The 14,722-nt window shown below is 38.8% G+C and overlaps 2 protein-coding genes across 3 annotated transcripts in view; both read left to right on the plus strand.

The window, feature by feature from the left end:
- The window catches only part of LOC143854716 (uncharacterized), a 30,457-nt gene extending 20,823 nt beyond the window's left edge, over positions 1-9,634 (plus strand). Inside the window, exons 5-8 of one of the 2 annotated variants that reach the window (XM_077364814.1) lie at positions 379-498; positions 595-669; positions 769-843; positions 9,434-9,634. In XM_077364814.1, coding sequence (XP_077220929.1) covers positions 379-498; positions 595-669; positions 769-843; positions 9,434-9,466 — 303 coding nt within the window. In that variant the 3' untranslated portion in view covers positions 9,467-9,634. Of the gene's footprint in view, positions 1-378; positions 499-594; positions 670-768; positions 844-2,764; positions 2,970-9,433 lie in introns of those variants that run through there. The other variant, XM_077364813.1, reaches the window with a different exon arrangement.
- Positions 9,635-13,225: 3,591 nt separating this feature from the next.
- On the plus strand, positions 13,226-13,924 carry LOC143853905 (uncharacterized). The gene has a single exon (XM_077363602.1). The coding sequence runs from the start codon at positions 13,226-13,228 to the stop codon at positions 13,922-13,924; it is 699 nt and encodes a 232-aa protein (XP_077219717.1).
- Positions 13,925-14,722: the final 798 nt, after the last annotated feature.

The following is a 14,722-nucleotide window of genomic DNA, read 5'->3' on the forward strand; positions in this document are numbered from 1 at the left end:
GGCATGTCCCTTGTTGTAACCTGGTGGCTGAAGGGCAATTCATCGCCTCTGTGGTAGCTGGCCCATTGGAAGGATGAGATCATAGACCGCATAGCAGGGTCTTCAGTTTCATTTTACCGTGTCAGGCGTTCGGCCAATAGTGAGGCCGGGGCTCGCCAGAGTCGGTGTGGATAGGGCAAGCCTGGAGATCTTCGATTTTCTTCCCCATTGAGGGACATCACTGTATTCTTTTTTCTTATTATGTTTGTTACCCTCTGTATTGACCACCTTGGTCGCGGGGCTTCCCCCCATCTTTCTATTAATACAATTCTTTACCATTTCAAAAAAAGGAGTTCCAACATATTGCACTCATTCATCTTTTTTTTAATTCATGTTCAGTCAAAGTTCAAGGAGCATGTATTACAGGAGATAGCTAAGATAAATGAGAAGCACGCAAATATAGAAGCCGAGGTGAAGAACTTAAGGGACATGATGTCAACAAGCATGCCTACCAGTCAGGTAATATTTTATGTATACTTGATATAATTTAGTTATTCATGTTAATATTTGTCGTAGTGGTTTTAGTATCATATTATATTAAATGTTATATGTTAGGTTCCCGAAGCCACTGCCACTCCATTGCAGCTAGAAACAAACTCCTATGCAAGCCAGGCAGATCCATCTGCTGAGGTATCTACGCTTATTACATTTCCATCTACGTGAACAACTTGTCTATTCGATTGTGTTAAGTAAATAATTTCACATATTATATTAAATGTTATATGTTAGGTTCCTGAAGCCACTGCCACTCCGTCGCAGCTAGAAACAAACTCCTCTGCAAGCCAGGCAGATCCATCCTCTGGGGTATGTACGCTTATTACATTTCCATCTATGTGGATTGTTACTTAACTAGTCTATTCGATTGTGTTAAGTAAACAATTTCATTTATAGGATGTTTCTGAGGTCATTTTGATGAGTATCACACAACTTGGGAATGATTTTTAATTGAAATAATTACTAATTTTTATCAATTTAAAAAGTATATGACTCATTAGGTGAAGATAGACTACCATAGTTTTAACCAAACTTGAAACCTTTGAAAGTTAAGTAATATCAAACTTCTCCTTTATTTTTATTATTTTTTTGTTTTTCCATCAAACAAAAATATTCATGATCATGGGCATGCTTTGTTGCATAAAACTTAGAAAGGTGTTGTTCTTCTGTGATCAATAAGTGCCTTGTTAATATCACCATGCTTTGTTCATTCTAGTTCATTTTGTTCACCGTAGAAAAGATTTCTATGGTTTTCTTTTATTACTTGTAAATCAAAATTGAGTTACACATGGGTAAAATGTTTAGAAACTTGACAATTGTGAGTTCTCCATGGGTATAGTCATATGGTATACTATCCAATGGCATGGGTGGATATGTTGCCATGTATGGCCAATTATGAACTTTTGTAGTTTGAAGAAATAAAGGTGACAATTTTCAGATCGGTCAGATTTTCTTTTTTTTTTAGGGAGTGTAAGTTTCCCTATTCTTTATCATTTGGGGATATGTGTTCGACTGCAATATAGGCTTCAGTTTTTATAATTTTAGAATCAGGAATGAGAATTCTAAGTGGTCTTCTGTATTTGTTTTTTGTAATATTGGGCTTCCATTATTTGTTTTTGGCTTATTTCATTTTCTTTTCATTTTTCCTGTGGATCTGTATATGATAGCAATAAAGGGACCTATTGAATTCCTCCATCCCAGTCTTGTATCATATTCTCATGTTTCCTGCCTCTACCATACACATAGGCGACACCAATATATGTGCCATTCATGTGGTAAGCTCCACCTTGGATTGCTCGGAGCCTAAAAATCAACCATCTGAATCATGTGTTTAATGAGCTTTTGGCCATTGAATCTGGACCATTGAATATTTATATCATCTGGCCATAATGATCTTCTTGCAATGAACCATCCAAGGTTTGGCCTATCACATGAATGGTTTAAAGAGCATGATTGGTTCCTTATGTAGTGTATAAACTGGGAAGCGTGGCAATGTGATGGCATAATAGGAAGAGAGATTGGAAGTTCTCAGACGTGTCAAGTTTCAACTATTGTATTATTAACTACAACAAGAAACTTTTTTTTCCTATTGCGTGTGAAACTAGGTGTGTGAATTCTTAGATATGCTTATTTTCTTTATGTGGAGGTATGCTTTTGTTTTTTACCCTCTCTCCCTTCTTTTCCTTTTTGTAGGATTGCTCTAGATTATTATTTTACTTGTGAAATTAAGATTGGGAATTCTTATATGATTTGTGGCCAATGTTTTGGTTTATTTTTCTACCATATTGATTGATATGAACCATTCATGTGGTGGGCTCCAGAACCTTGGACTGCCTGTCGCTCAAACATCAACCATCCAAATCTTGTGTTTAAAGCCGTTTGGCCTGCATGTTTGTATTTTTCTTGATGAATCTTGATCATACAGTTAGAATCATCTGATCCTAATGTTCTTCAGGCAGTGAACATCCAAGATGATGCCTATTGCATGAATGGTTTAGATCGATCTTGTTTGGAATTCTTTGATGGGTCAGAGTCTTTTTAGTTGTTCCTTTTGATTTGTTTGATCTTCATCACCCTTTCTTGTTTAGCACTTTTTTTTGCTCTTTTCTGATTTTATTGTAGGACTGCAATGAGATTTATATTCTAATGGACTGCTAAATCACCTTCCTTTTTTTATGTTGAATTATGTTTGATTCATGTTTCTTTCTTCCTTTTACCTGTTCATTTTCAGTTATGGGATCCAGCGATATCTATGGAAGTAATTTCTATTTGTTGTGAGATTTTTGGTGATCTGCAAAGTATTAGGGACCGTCAGCATTAAGGTTTATTTAGACAATTTCTTTGTTTTGTGGATTGTTGGAGGAGGTACTCCCTTTTTAATAATTCTGATACCATTTACAATTATTTGAAAATAAAACCCATGACTCTTTGATATATATCTGAATTTTATTGCATTGCATTGTTTGGTCTTGGATCAATTAGCTTTTCAAGATAGAGATTACAAGGCATACAATGGTTTATAGGTCAATTTTGATCGTCGGCAAAAAGTAACATTTACCGGCTGATAAAATCATCTGCCAGTAAAAGCTTTGCAGACGCCACTTTAGGCAGTGGAAATATGACTGCCAGGAATCCGCGGGGATAGGATTTACCTGCGGATGATTTTACTTCTGGGTAGAAACTAACTTTGTTGTAGTGAGAAAAAAATTGATGAAAAGTTTTTTATCTATTGCAAAGGCAACCACTTGCAAAGTGGCTCCTAAAACGAGTTTTGATCAAGCTCATTCTTGCCTGAGGTTCCTATAGATATCAAGAATCCTTCAAAGACTCTTAAAGGAGGGCCTATGATTTGTTTCAGAAAAGAGGAAATTCAAATGGCTATTGAGCCATTCAGGCTTTTGATCACAGTCAACTGTTCCACTGAAAGATGCCATATGTTTTTTATATCGAGGAACAGATAAAGAAAATACTCCCATCTATCTGAGGATTTTATCACGAGTCTTCTATTATGCTTTGTGAATGAGAGATTTTCTGGAGAAATAATCCATGTAAAAAAAATCTATCTGGGGAGTGTATGGCTAGTGGCCATACCTGCTAAAAGGCATTATTTATCTTTACTTCATATGTCTACAAACCGTTCGATGGACTGCACCATATATAAGCTGTTTTACAGATGGGAATGTTCGGATCACCCTACTTGGATGATTTTTTGAGAGGCCTATTTACATTGAGGCCCAACAAAGGAATGGTTTGATCTTTGAATAAGCTAGGCCTCAATCAATTTTCTAGTAAGTATGCATTATGCTTCAATGAATTTTCTAATAAATATGCATGATATGGTGTCCTTATTTTAAAATATCAAGTGTTCTCCACCTTCTTCAAAAACTTAAACCGTTCAATTGTTGGGCCTAACATATATAGATCGTAACCCAAAAATCATCTCCAATAGGATGATCCAAACTTTTCGATCTGTAGAGATTTATATATGGTGTAGTTTGTGTACATACTAGAGGGTTAGGAGGATCATCATATGAAGATGATTTTGAGGGCAGAATCTATTTACATTGGGTCCCAACAATAGAATGGCGTGGATCTTCGAACAAGGGCATTGTATTTTTTAAAAATATACGCGCACCCACGTCCAGATTTATATTAGCTGGTCGGTTATGGTATATCCGCTGGGCCGTTGTGCTCATTATTGTTGCTTACCCTTTTCCAGACCCTCAGGATCACCAATAGGTCCGCTAAGCAGTGGAGATTTGTCACACCGTTGATTCAGAGATTTTACTTCAGTCTTTTATTCTCTAGTTCAGTATTTAGCGTGGTGAGGTGATTTGATGTTGATGTATTTAGAAGACTTATTATGACTTTTGTATTTGAGATGTTATATTATTTTAATTAAGTAAATTTAGCTTCTGCACTAGTTAGTTAATACTCTGAAAGGTATACCCTTTTAAAGTGATTCTACTAAGAGTAGATTAGTGAATTGTTAGAAGTTGAGCCTTGCGTGTTTGTGGGGGTAACTCTACGGACATTGCGGCAGCTGTTACGGGCACCGGCCAAAGAATACGGTTCGGGGCGTGACACTTAAATTGGTATCAGAGCATAAGGGTTAAGTTTAAGAAGCTATAGAGTATTAGAACTAGCTAAGACTTGAGGATTAATGTAAACACCCGACCCCACCTTGGGTTGGTGATGTAGATGCTTCTCAATTGATTGAAAGCTGAATGTTTTGCAATAGTAATCAGAATGATCGGATTGCTTTGATCAATGGCTTAATTCTTTAACCTCGTGATCTTACCGTTGAAATTGCTATGATCAAAGATCAAACTATTGAAGACTTTCTTTTCTTTTCGGATCAATTGTTGGATTAAAGATTTGTTCGAAAGGCTATTTAAATTGAAAGGGGTGATTAAATCATTTTCAGATTTGGATGTCATTGCAGCTATCCAATTTCTTTGATCTAGAATCAATGTGAACCACACGTCAAGATCTAATGGTTAAGTCTGGTGTTAATTCAAGCTTCTAGATCGTATACTAAGACAAGTTCCAGATGATAAGATTAATTTCCAAAGTACTAATTGGAAAGGGACTACTAGTGGTACACTGAATTAGAAATTTTACAAATTAGTAGAGTCTTGATGGAAGTGTTTAGTGGAAAGCCGAATTAACAATGTTTTAACCGGTTTAGGGTGCCTTACAGAATATTGGAAAGTGAGTTGATAAAGAATTTAGATGAGTTTAGCCTTAAATTTTATAATGATATCCAATTTCTAATTTTAGTTTTGGATTTACACCCAACCTTTTGATATTTACACACTTTATCTATTATAATGATCAAATGCTATAAACTGTACCTCAAGTCTTTCGATATTTACACCATTTATATATTATATATACCTAACCCTTTTTATATTTACACATTATCAATTTTAATGATTAAATTGTCGAAATTAAACTTAAGCCCTTTCGATATTTAGACCCTATCTCAAGTTAAAAGCAATGTTCAGCTAGAGAAAGTTTTGAAAGTGACTAAACATACTTTAGTTGGCTTGATATTGTCATCGTAAGCTCTTCTCTATCTTGATTTCCAATATGGATTTTTATTTTTTTAGATTTATATCAGCAAAAACAAGGAAAAACTAAAACACATAAAATTTAAGGAAAATCAGTATGACAAATAATATTGTTAATCTATCATAATACTTTCATGAGATTTTTGCTGTAAAATGTAAAATATGAAGATATCTCGATGATTATCCAAAATCTTTGAAAATATCTGGTGTACATTATAAAAAAATTTATAAAATATCTTGATATTAGTGATATACGCAGTACTATATTTTGATAATTGCACTAATTGACCTTGTCTTTTTCATTTAACTAGCTATATTAGTTGGAGTTTTATTCCTCATTGAAATTTAAATCTCTACGGTTGAGACTGTTTTGCTATTTTTGAATTGTTAAAAAAAGTAAATGAAGTCTTTGATTAGAAAATCACACATCCCAAATTTCGGTACTTCCACTAATTTAAAATTTAAAACTCAAAAGGAGAAATATCTTTTTTTTTGTTTAAGTCTGACCTTTGTCTTCTAATATGTAAATTTTGAGGACAAAATATTTGTAAGCAGGGGAGAATGAAATACCTGACCCCAAATTGTAACCTTTTGGGGTGTCTTTATCAAAAGATGGACATAAGTTTTTTAGATGCTTGAATGGTGGTGTCTTTATCAAAAAATAGTCTATATGTAAATTGAATTCTTGATACAAATTTGTGACATTTCTAGCCTATTGTAGCCAATAGGAAGAGAGGGTCGCCAATTAATATTAGAGAGAGGGGGAGTTTAGAAAGATGAACTTCAATTAGCCATTAATGGGAGGGCTTTCCTCTTTAATGGAGTCTCAAGGCATTGAAACGTCCGAGCTTTGGGTGCTACTTTGGCAAGGTTTGAGGGAAAAAATTAAATTCCATACTGGCAAAGGAATGGTTTCTCGTAAATAGCCATTAACTATAGAAAACCATCATAGATGCTTACCTTCTTCAATGATATGTGAGTCTTGTGAAAACTGTGCGTGTGTGTGGCTCCCAACCTTTTAATTTATCAAGAATAACTTCATGAAACAAATCCACTTATATTGAAGAAGACCTTGGGGCACATGTTTAAGTAGAAAAAACGTGTAATTTAATAGGGGACTTTGTTTTGCATTAAAAAGCGAAATTGAATGGGTTTTCAGTTGTGCAAAGCACTTATGTGTTGCATTAAGGTGAGAGGGAGGGTCACACGACTAGTTCTTCATCCCTATTTAAAGTAGCCGACCACCCCATACTCCCTACCTTTACATTTTTAGAGAGAGGTTGAGAGGTTGTGAAGAAGAGAGAGAGAGAGAGAGAGAGAGAGAGAGAGAGAGAGAGAGAGAGAGAGAGGAGGCTGATCTTGTTAATCCAAGGGAAAAGAAGGGAAGGATTCGGGAGTTTGGAAATCGTCCCAAGCCATTGGAATCATCTTGTAGGGAGTACAGATTAAAGTAGGTAGACCATTCCCTACTAGTGTATTACGTCTTTTCCTATGGTTAGATTAAGGTACTAAGTTATGATTAGGCATTAAATCTTGTTGTAATTGAATTAGACCTTAAATAAAGTATGTTGAATGCATTTGAATTTTAGAAGGAATTTAGTAACACTATGGGATAGATCATTTATGTACTCTATGCATGTTTTATAAACATTATGTTGTTTGATTACATGAATTGGGTGTGATAGTGCGTTACTGTTAGAAATTCAAACATTTAAAATTTGATTACCTTTTCAAATTGAGAAATAACATTGTTATGCATATGGATGGAAACAAAGATTTGTAATGGAATAAAGTTGACTATAACGTATGATATTCAAAAATTGGATAGAAAATTTTGAAAAGAATATCTCGCACCGGAAATCAAAATACATAGTTTTTAGTTGATATAGTATCCGAAATTGAAATGATTTGAAAAGTTTAACTTGATTTGAGTTGAAAAACACCTTTGACATAGTACTCTAAGTGGGATTGAAAGACACCTTGGAATAATATTTTGGTTGGGTTGAAAATACCCTTGGCAAATCACATGATTGGGTTTGAAAGATGTCTTTATCATTATAACGGTTCAGGTTGAAAGATACCCTTGACATATACTTTGAAAGATACCCTTGACACATCGAGAAAAAGGGGAGGAAAGATACCCTAAGTACCTTGAGACCTAAAGACTATCCAAAATTATTTATAATCTTCGAACTGAGACCTATCCTAGTCTTGGTATGGAATTGTCAGTATGAGTTGTATTTCGCTGACTTGATACCCACTACCTGCCAACGTGTCTGTACAATGGACGTGATTATGTAGACCATGGTCGAGAGGGAGCCAGTAACGTAGCTCGGGCCCCAGTGATTGATTTGGATGGGTTATTTGTGTCCTTTGCCATAAACGATGGATTTCGCAGGCCACCACTAATGGATTTCGGGGTGAAGACGATTGATTATATATTTGCGCGCACTTGGGGACTGTTGTCCCATGAACGTTCGTCAATGTGGTGTGGCCTCATTCGTTTGGGTACTTGTTTGCCAATGAGGTGTGGCATTGGCCTCAGAGAAGACTGACAAACCATAGATAATGAATTTAAACAAGTTATGGATTTGAAAACTTCATAATGTACTTTGTTTCACAAGTAGCTTTCGAAATAACTTTCTTTGAAATATTGTTGATTTGAAACATGAAAAGCATGTCATTTATAGTATTTGCATAAGTCAAAATTCAGTATTTGCATACATCAACATGAAAAGCATGTCATTTATCATATTATATATATATATATATATATATATATATATATATATATATATGAGAAAACGGTTCCTACACATATGTGTAGATAACTTATCTACACACTAGCTTAAAATACAGTGGGGGCCACATTATTTGGGTGATCCAAACCATTCATTTTTAAGGCCCTCACATAGATAGGGTGTCCACAAAAAATCAGATCCATAGGATCATCCTAACCATTCGAACTGTGGAGGCAAAAAATGGACTAATTTGTAAAGGTTTAAAGACATCCATTTTACCTCCACAAATCGTAGGGTTGGGATGATCCTATGGATCTGATTTTTTGTAGACACCCTATCTATGTGAGGGCCTTTAAAATGGATGGCTTGGATCACCCAAACAATGTGGGCCCCCACTGTATTTTAAGCTACTTTGTAGAGAACTCTCTACACATATGTGTAGGAACTGTTTTCTCTCTCTCTCTCCCTCTCTCTCTCTCTCTCTCTCTCTCTCTCTCTCTATATATATATATATATATATATATATATATATATATATATATAGAGAGAGAGAGAGAGAGAGAGAGAGGGAGAGAAAACGGTTCCTACACATATGTGTAGATAAGTTATCTACACACTAGCTTAAAACACAATGGGGGCCACATTATTTGGGTGATCCAAACCATTCATTTTGAAGGCCCTTACATAGATAGGGTGTCCACAAAAAATCAGATCCATAGGATCATCCTAACCATTCGAACTGTGGAGGCAAAAAATGGACTAATTTGTGAAGGTTTAAAGACATCCATTTTACCTCCACAAATCGTAGGGTTGGGATAATCCTATGGATCTGATTTTTTGTAGACACCCTATCTATGTGAGGGCCTTTAAAATGGATGGCTTGGATCACCCAAACAATGTGGGCCCCAACTGTATTTTAGGCTAGTGTGTAGAGAACTCAATACACATATGTGTAGGAACCGTTTTCTCATATATATATATATATATGTCTGTGTGTGTGTGTGTGAGACTGTGTATTAGCTGGTCGGTTATGGTATATCCGCTGGGCCATTGTGCTCATTATTGTTGCTTACCATTTTTCAGACCTTGAGGATCACCAGTAGGTCCGCTACGTAGTGGAGATTTGCCGCACTGTTGATTCAGAGATTTTACTTCGGTCTTTTATTCTCTAGTTCAGTATTTAGCGTTGTGAGGTGATTTGATGTTGATGTATTTAGAAGACTTATTATGACTTTTGTATTTGAGATGTTATATTATTTTAATTAAGTAAATTTAGCTTATGCACTAGTTAGTTAATACTCTGAAAGGTATACCCTTTTAAAGTGATTCTACTAAGAGTAGATTAGTGAATTGTTAGAAGTTGAGCCTTGCGTGTTTGTGGGGGTAACACTACGGACATTGGGGCTGCTGTTACGGGCACCAGCCAAAGAATACAGTTCGGGGCGTGACAGTTCAAATATCTAAATAATTCAGTTGTCGGCCCCACCGACAGTTCATAGTAGAGGAGCGTGTAGTAGTTGTGAGTGTGTGAAAGAGAGGCAGGGGGTGTCACGGGGGTTGTGAGAGAGTGTGCCGATTGTGGGATTCACAACCTGTAAAAAGGTAAAAGTAGGGCGGATGGGGACTTTTAGGGGGCAAATTTATCAGCCCTGAATACAAAATGCCTCTTACAAAAGTGACCGTTTACATTGCCCAAATTTTTTTGAATGAGAGGAATAATCCAACATTGTCACGACGCCCAAATCCAAGGGATAGGGTCTATGAAATTCTCCAAACCTAAAGAGGATGCATTCAATGTTGCCTTCGTCCTGGTGCTTTGAATATCCCAAAGTAAGAATCAGAAGTACATGTGGGACCCTCCATCTCCTTTGGGCATAGCACTTGGGACTTGGGTGGCAAATGTTGGAGATAGCCTAAGAATATATGTTTAAGATAATAAATTCAACTCCATATTAACAGGCAAGTTGAGACAACTAGTAAGAAGCTGAAGAACAACATGTGAAGGGAATTGCTAGCGTCCATCACAAAAGGCTTTTCGCGGCTGGTCTGTCGCACCTAAGACCAGCCACCCCGTTAATGAGGACAACCTGTTGGGGGTAAAATCGGCAGTAACCGTCGATCGACGACGCGTGGCACTTCCGACTAATTAGAAACTGACTTACGGGTTTTAGGAGGAAAGATAACAAAATATTATCCTCTCCTTATAAATAACAACGTCCCTAGTTGGGAAACCAACCCTCAAAAAGGTAATATACTATAAGGCGATGACTTTCCACCTAAGGGAATCCTATTAGCAGCAACTTACTTGTTCAGGGAAATAGGATATCTATCAATAATAGATACAAGCTTATCTCCAGGGGAAGTCGACCTATTAGGTAAGACTCCTAAAACAGTAAGTTTCTTATCAATATGGATTCTATTCTCTATAAAAGGAGACCCTTACACAATAATGGAACTACGTCTGACTTGATCCTCACAAAAGGGGTATGTAGGCAACTTGGAAAAAACCAAGTTCAGTAGCATCCTTCTCCATTCATACTTGTTGGTAACACCTTCGAATGTTATCTCTTTCCTTTAAGTTTTCCTATGATACTAATTTTTGACTTGAGTGTCGAAGTGGCCGTCCAGAATCACAACTCCAAGCCCGCTAACACACTTTCTGTGAGTGCAGTTTACTTGCAGAACCATCTCTATCACCGCTAGATCGTACCAAGCGGATTTCGGCATTATCAGATTGGCGCCGACCGTGGGGCTTCATGACAAATTCGAGATCAAAAGCCTCAAAATCCGTCACTGTCAACCCACAAGGCGAAGAAGTAATGACCAGGAGTCAGACACAGGCTGCAATCCCCGGAAATTGAAGTCCGGAGGAAGCACCTACCAATGAAGGTACAACTCCGGTCACCATGACTATGTTCAACCAACTGGCAACACAAGTTGGGAACATTTCCATCACCCTTCAGGAAGTATTAAAACACCTAACACCCCCACCGATGGTTCAAAACGTTAGCGCTCCGCCACTAATTATGGAGGTGAAGAATTCCCCTTTAGAGGAAGAACAAGATGAATCACCCGAAGGTAGAAACCCTCGCAGCAGAAGGCCGGTAAATCACTGACCCTCGGCCTCAATTACTAGCCCCAGGCCGAATCACAGGGATGGGGAAGTGAACGACAGACGTGCACCGGAATTGACTTTTAGGCCTACCTTAGTCCAGAATAATAACGTCCCCCAAAGGGCTAATAGCATGGGAAATTCGGACCAAGGGCAAGGCAACCTGCAGCACAATCCGCAAGACGGAGTTAATACCCCCGACCCGAGACTCTTCGCCGAGCTTCAGCGATAAGTCAAGGAAATGCAGCGTCATATTAAGAAACCCTATGAACTAGATCTCCTGGCTGAATGGGAGAACGAGATTCAATCACCATTCGTAGAGGCCATAGCACAAGCCCAATTGATACCAAATTTCGACCTACTGAGGCTTGACCTCTACGATGGTACGTCGGATCCATTGGAATACTGACAAGCATATCGGAGAGCGATGTAATTCAAAGGCGCTAACGACACAGTCATGTGTCAGCTTTTTCTTCATACCTGAAAAGAGGGACGAATAGTTGGTACAACCACCTTAAACCTAATTTCATATCCTCGTTCCGAGAATTAGGTTGGGAGTTTGTTACATATTTCGCCAACAGCCGACCACAGAACAAACCCCCGACGCACTCCTCGCTCTCCGACAAAGGAGGAAACTTTACGATCCTTTATAGGACGGTTTAGGTCTGAGTTATCCCAAATCAAAGACCCTAATCATGAGATGGTTAGAGCAGTGATGAAATCAGCCATCCACGATAGGGACTTCAAAGTAGCCCTGAATATTGACCCTCCCAGAGATCTCCAGGAGTTAATGGCAGTAGTAGACATATACGTTAACAACGAGGAATCTTTCGCCATGGAAAGATAATTAGAACTTGCTAAAGCTCCGGAGAAGCAGAAGGAGGAGACTCGGTCCAGCAACGGTCAGGCTAAATACCCTCGACCTGATAATCGACAGTCACAATCCAACAACCGACCTCCCTCGCAACAGTTTGAAAGGTACAATTACACACCTTTGAACACATCCGTTGCAAACATCCTTTATGAAATTTGAGGAAAGGAAGATCTCCAATGGCCAAAAAAGATGAAAAATACTGGTCAGAAGCGTAACACTAGCAAATATTGCCACTATCACGGCGACCATGGCCATACGACAGACGACTGTTATAATCTAAAGAATGAGATCGAAAGGTTAGTAGAGCTTGGGCGCGTTGATAAATACTTGTTGAACCCGAGGAATATCAGAGCTTCCAAGAAATCCGAGGTTCAAAAGATGCTTGGCCCTTCTAATTCAATCCCATCAACCACCGGACTGACCAAATCAGTTAGATTTCCGAAGTTCGACATTCGATGCCCCGCTCAGCATCGACGTAATTGCCGTAGGATTCGCCTCAAGAGGGCCGACGATTTCTGGACGAAAGGCTTATGCCGCCCAGATTCACACGGTGGAGGCCCCAGCAAAGAAGTTGCGCTTGGAGTCGACCGATAGTGAGGAACAAATAGTCTTTTCTGAGAAAGATTATGACAAAGTCCACCTCCCCGATGATGATGCGGTCATCGTTCGTCTCATTATTGCCAATTATAACATAATTAAGGTGTTGATAGACACAGGTAGTTCTGTCAATATTTTACATTACGACACCTTCAAATAAATGCACTTGGGGATGGACAGACTAATACCCGTTGAATGGTTGATCTACGGATTTTCTGGCGGATCAATTCGCATCGAGGGAAGGATAGACCTCCCGGTCACGTTCGGTACAGAACCCGGCTAGAAAACTATCATGCAGGCTTTCTTGGTAGTTAAAGTCCCCTCCACCTATAATGCTATCGTAGGGCGTCCGGCTCTCAATAAGCTCGAAGTAGTTGTCTCGACACACCACCTTAAAATCAAATTCCCAACAAAAGTAGGAGTCGGAGGGGTACAAGGTGACAAGGAGAAAGCCAGAAACTGCTATGCTGATTATGCCCAAGTAATAAAAATAGCTAAAGAATCCCTCCAAATATCCGTTACCAACCCACGATCTGATGACTATTCAATACGAGGAGAACCGGTAGAGGAATTAACACAAATACTGCTGTTCGGGGAAGATGATGAAAGAACAGTTCAAATCGGTTCACTTCTTACAGGTAAGGCCCGAACCAACCTGGTCAATTTTTTGAAAACTAATGCGGATGTTTTTGCATGGTCTGCTTTAGATATGCCAGGTATCCCGACGGACGTTGCCGTCCATCGGTTTAGTGTCGACCCCTCTCATAGACCCGTTAAACAAAAGAAATGGAATTTCGCTCCTGAGCGACAGAAAGCCATAAAAGAGGAGGTTGATAAACTCCAACAAGCCGGGCTCATCCGAGAAAAACACTACCCAAAATGGCTCGCCAATGTAGTAATGGTCAAAAAAGCAAGCGGGAAGTGGCGGATATGTGTGGACTTTACTGACCTAAATAAAGCCAGTCCAAATGACCACTACCCCCTCCCCTGAATCGACATGTTGATAGATGCTACATCCGACCACGAAATGCTTAGCTTCATGGATGCTTTCTCCGGATATAACCAGATACACATGTGCTCCCATGATATCCCAAAAACGTCATTCGTCACAAAACAAGGTCTGTTCTGTTACAAAGTCATGCCTTTTGGCCTTAAGAATGCGGGAGCGACGTATGAACGATTGGTGAATAAAATTTTCGATTTGCAAATCGGTCGGAATATGGAGGTATATGTCGACGACATGCTCGTCAAAATCCTAAAAGCTACCAGCCACGTTACCGACCTTCAGGAGGCCTTCAGAGTGTTACGGAAATATCAGATGATGCTCAACCCCTCAAAGTGCGCCTTTGGGGTAACCTCCAGCAAGTTCCTCGGGTTCATGGTAAGTCAGTGAGGCATAGAGGCAAACCCTCAAAAAATACAAGCCATCCTCGACATGACACCTCCAAAAACCGTGAACGAGGTACAACGACTCGCTATTTTCAGTGGACGAACGAATGCCAAGAAGCATTCGAAAGACTCAAGCAATACGTCCAATCTCTCCCTGTACTGATGAAACCATTACCGAATGAAGAGTTGTATCTCTATCTAGCGGTAAGCCCCTTAGCTGTTAGAGCCGTGCTTGTCAGACAAGAGCAACTGATGGAGCACCCGATATATTATGTCAGTCGAGTCCTACACGACGCCGAGACAAGATACTAGAGCATAGAAAGTTCGCATTCGCGGTGGTCGCCGCCGCCAAGGAATTGCGCCCATACTTTCAGGCCCACACGATAGTTGTCCTCACCTT

The sequence above is a fragment of the Tasmannia lanceolata genome, unplaced genomic scaffold, assembly GCF_043159265.1.
Source record: "Tasmannia lanceolata isolate RefF3 unplaced genomic scaffold, GAP_Taslan_0.1 ptg000020l, whole genome shotgun sequence".
In the NCBI taxonomy this organism is placed as follows: Eukaryota; Viridiplantae; Streptophyta; class Magnoliopsida; order Canellales; family Winteraceae; genus Tasmannia; species Tasmannia lanceolata.

Bases quoted from the DNA above. Each gene is read 5' to 3' on its own strand.
- LOC143853905 (XM_077363602.1), top strand. From the start codon at position 13,226: ATGCAGGCTTTCTTGGTAGTTAAAGTCCCCTCCACCTATAATGCTATC.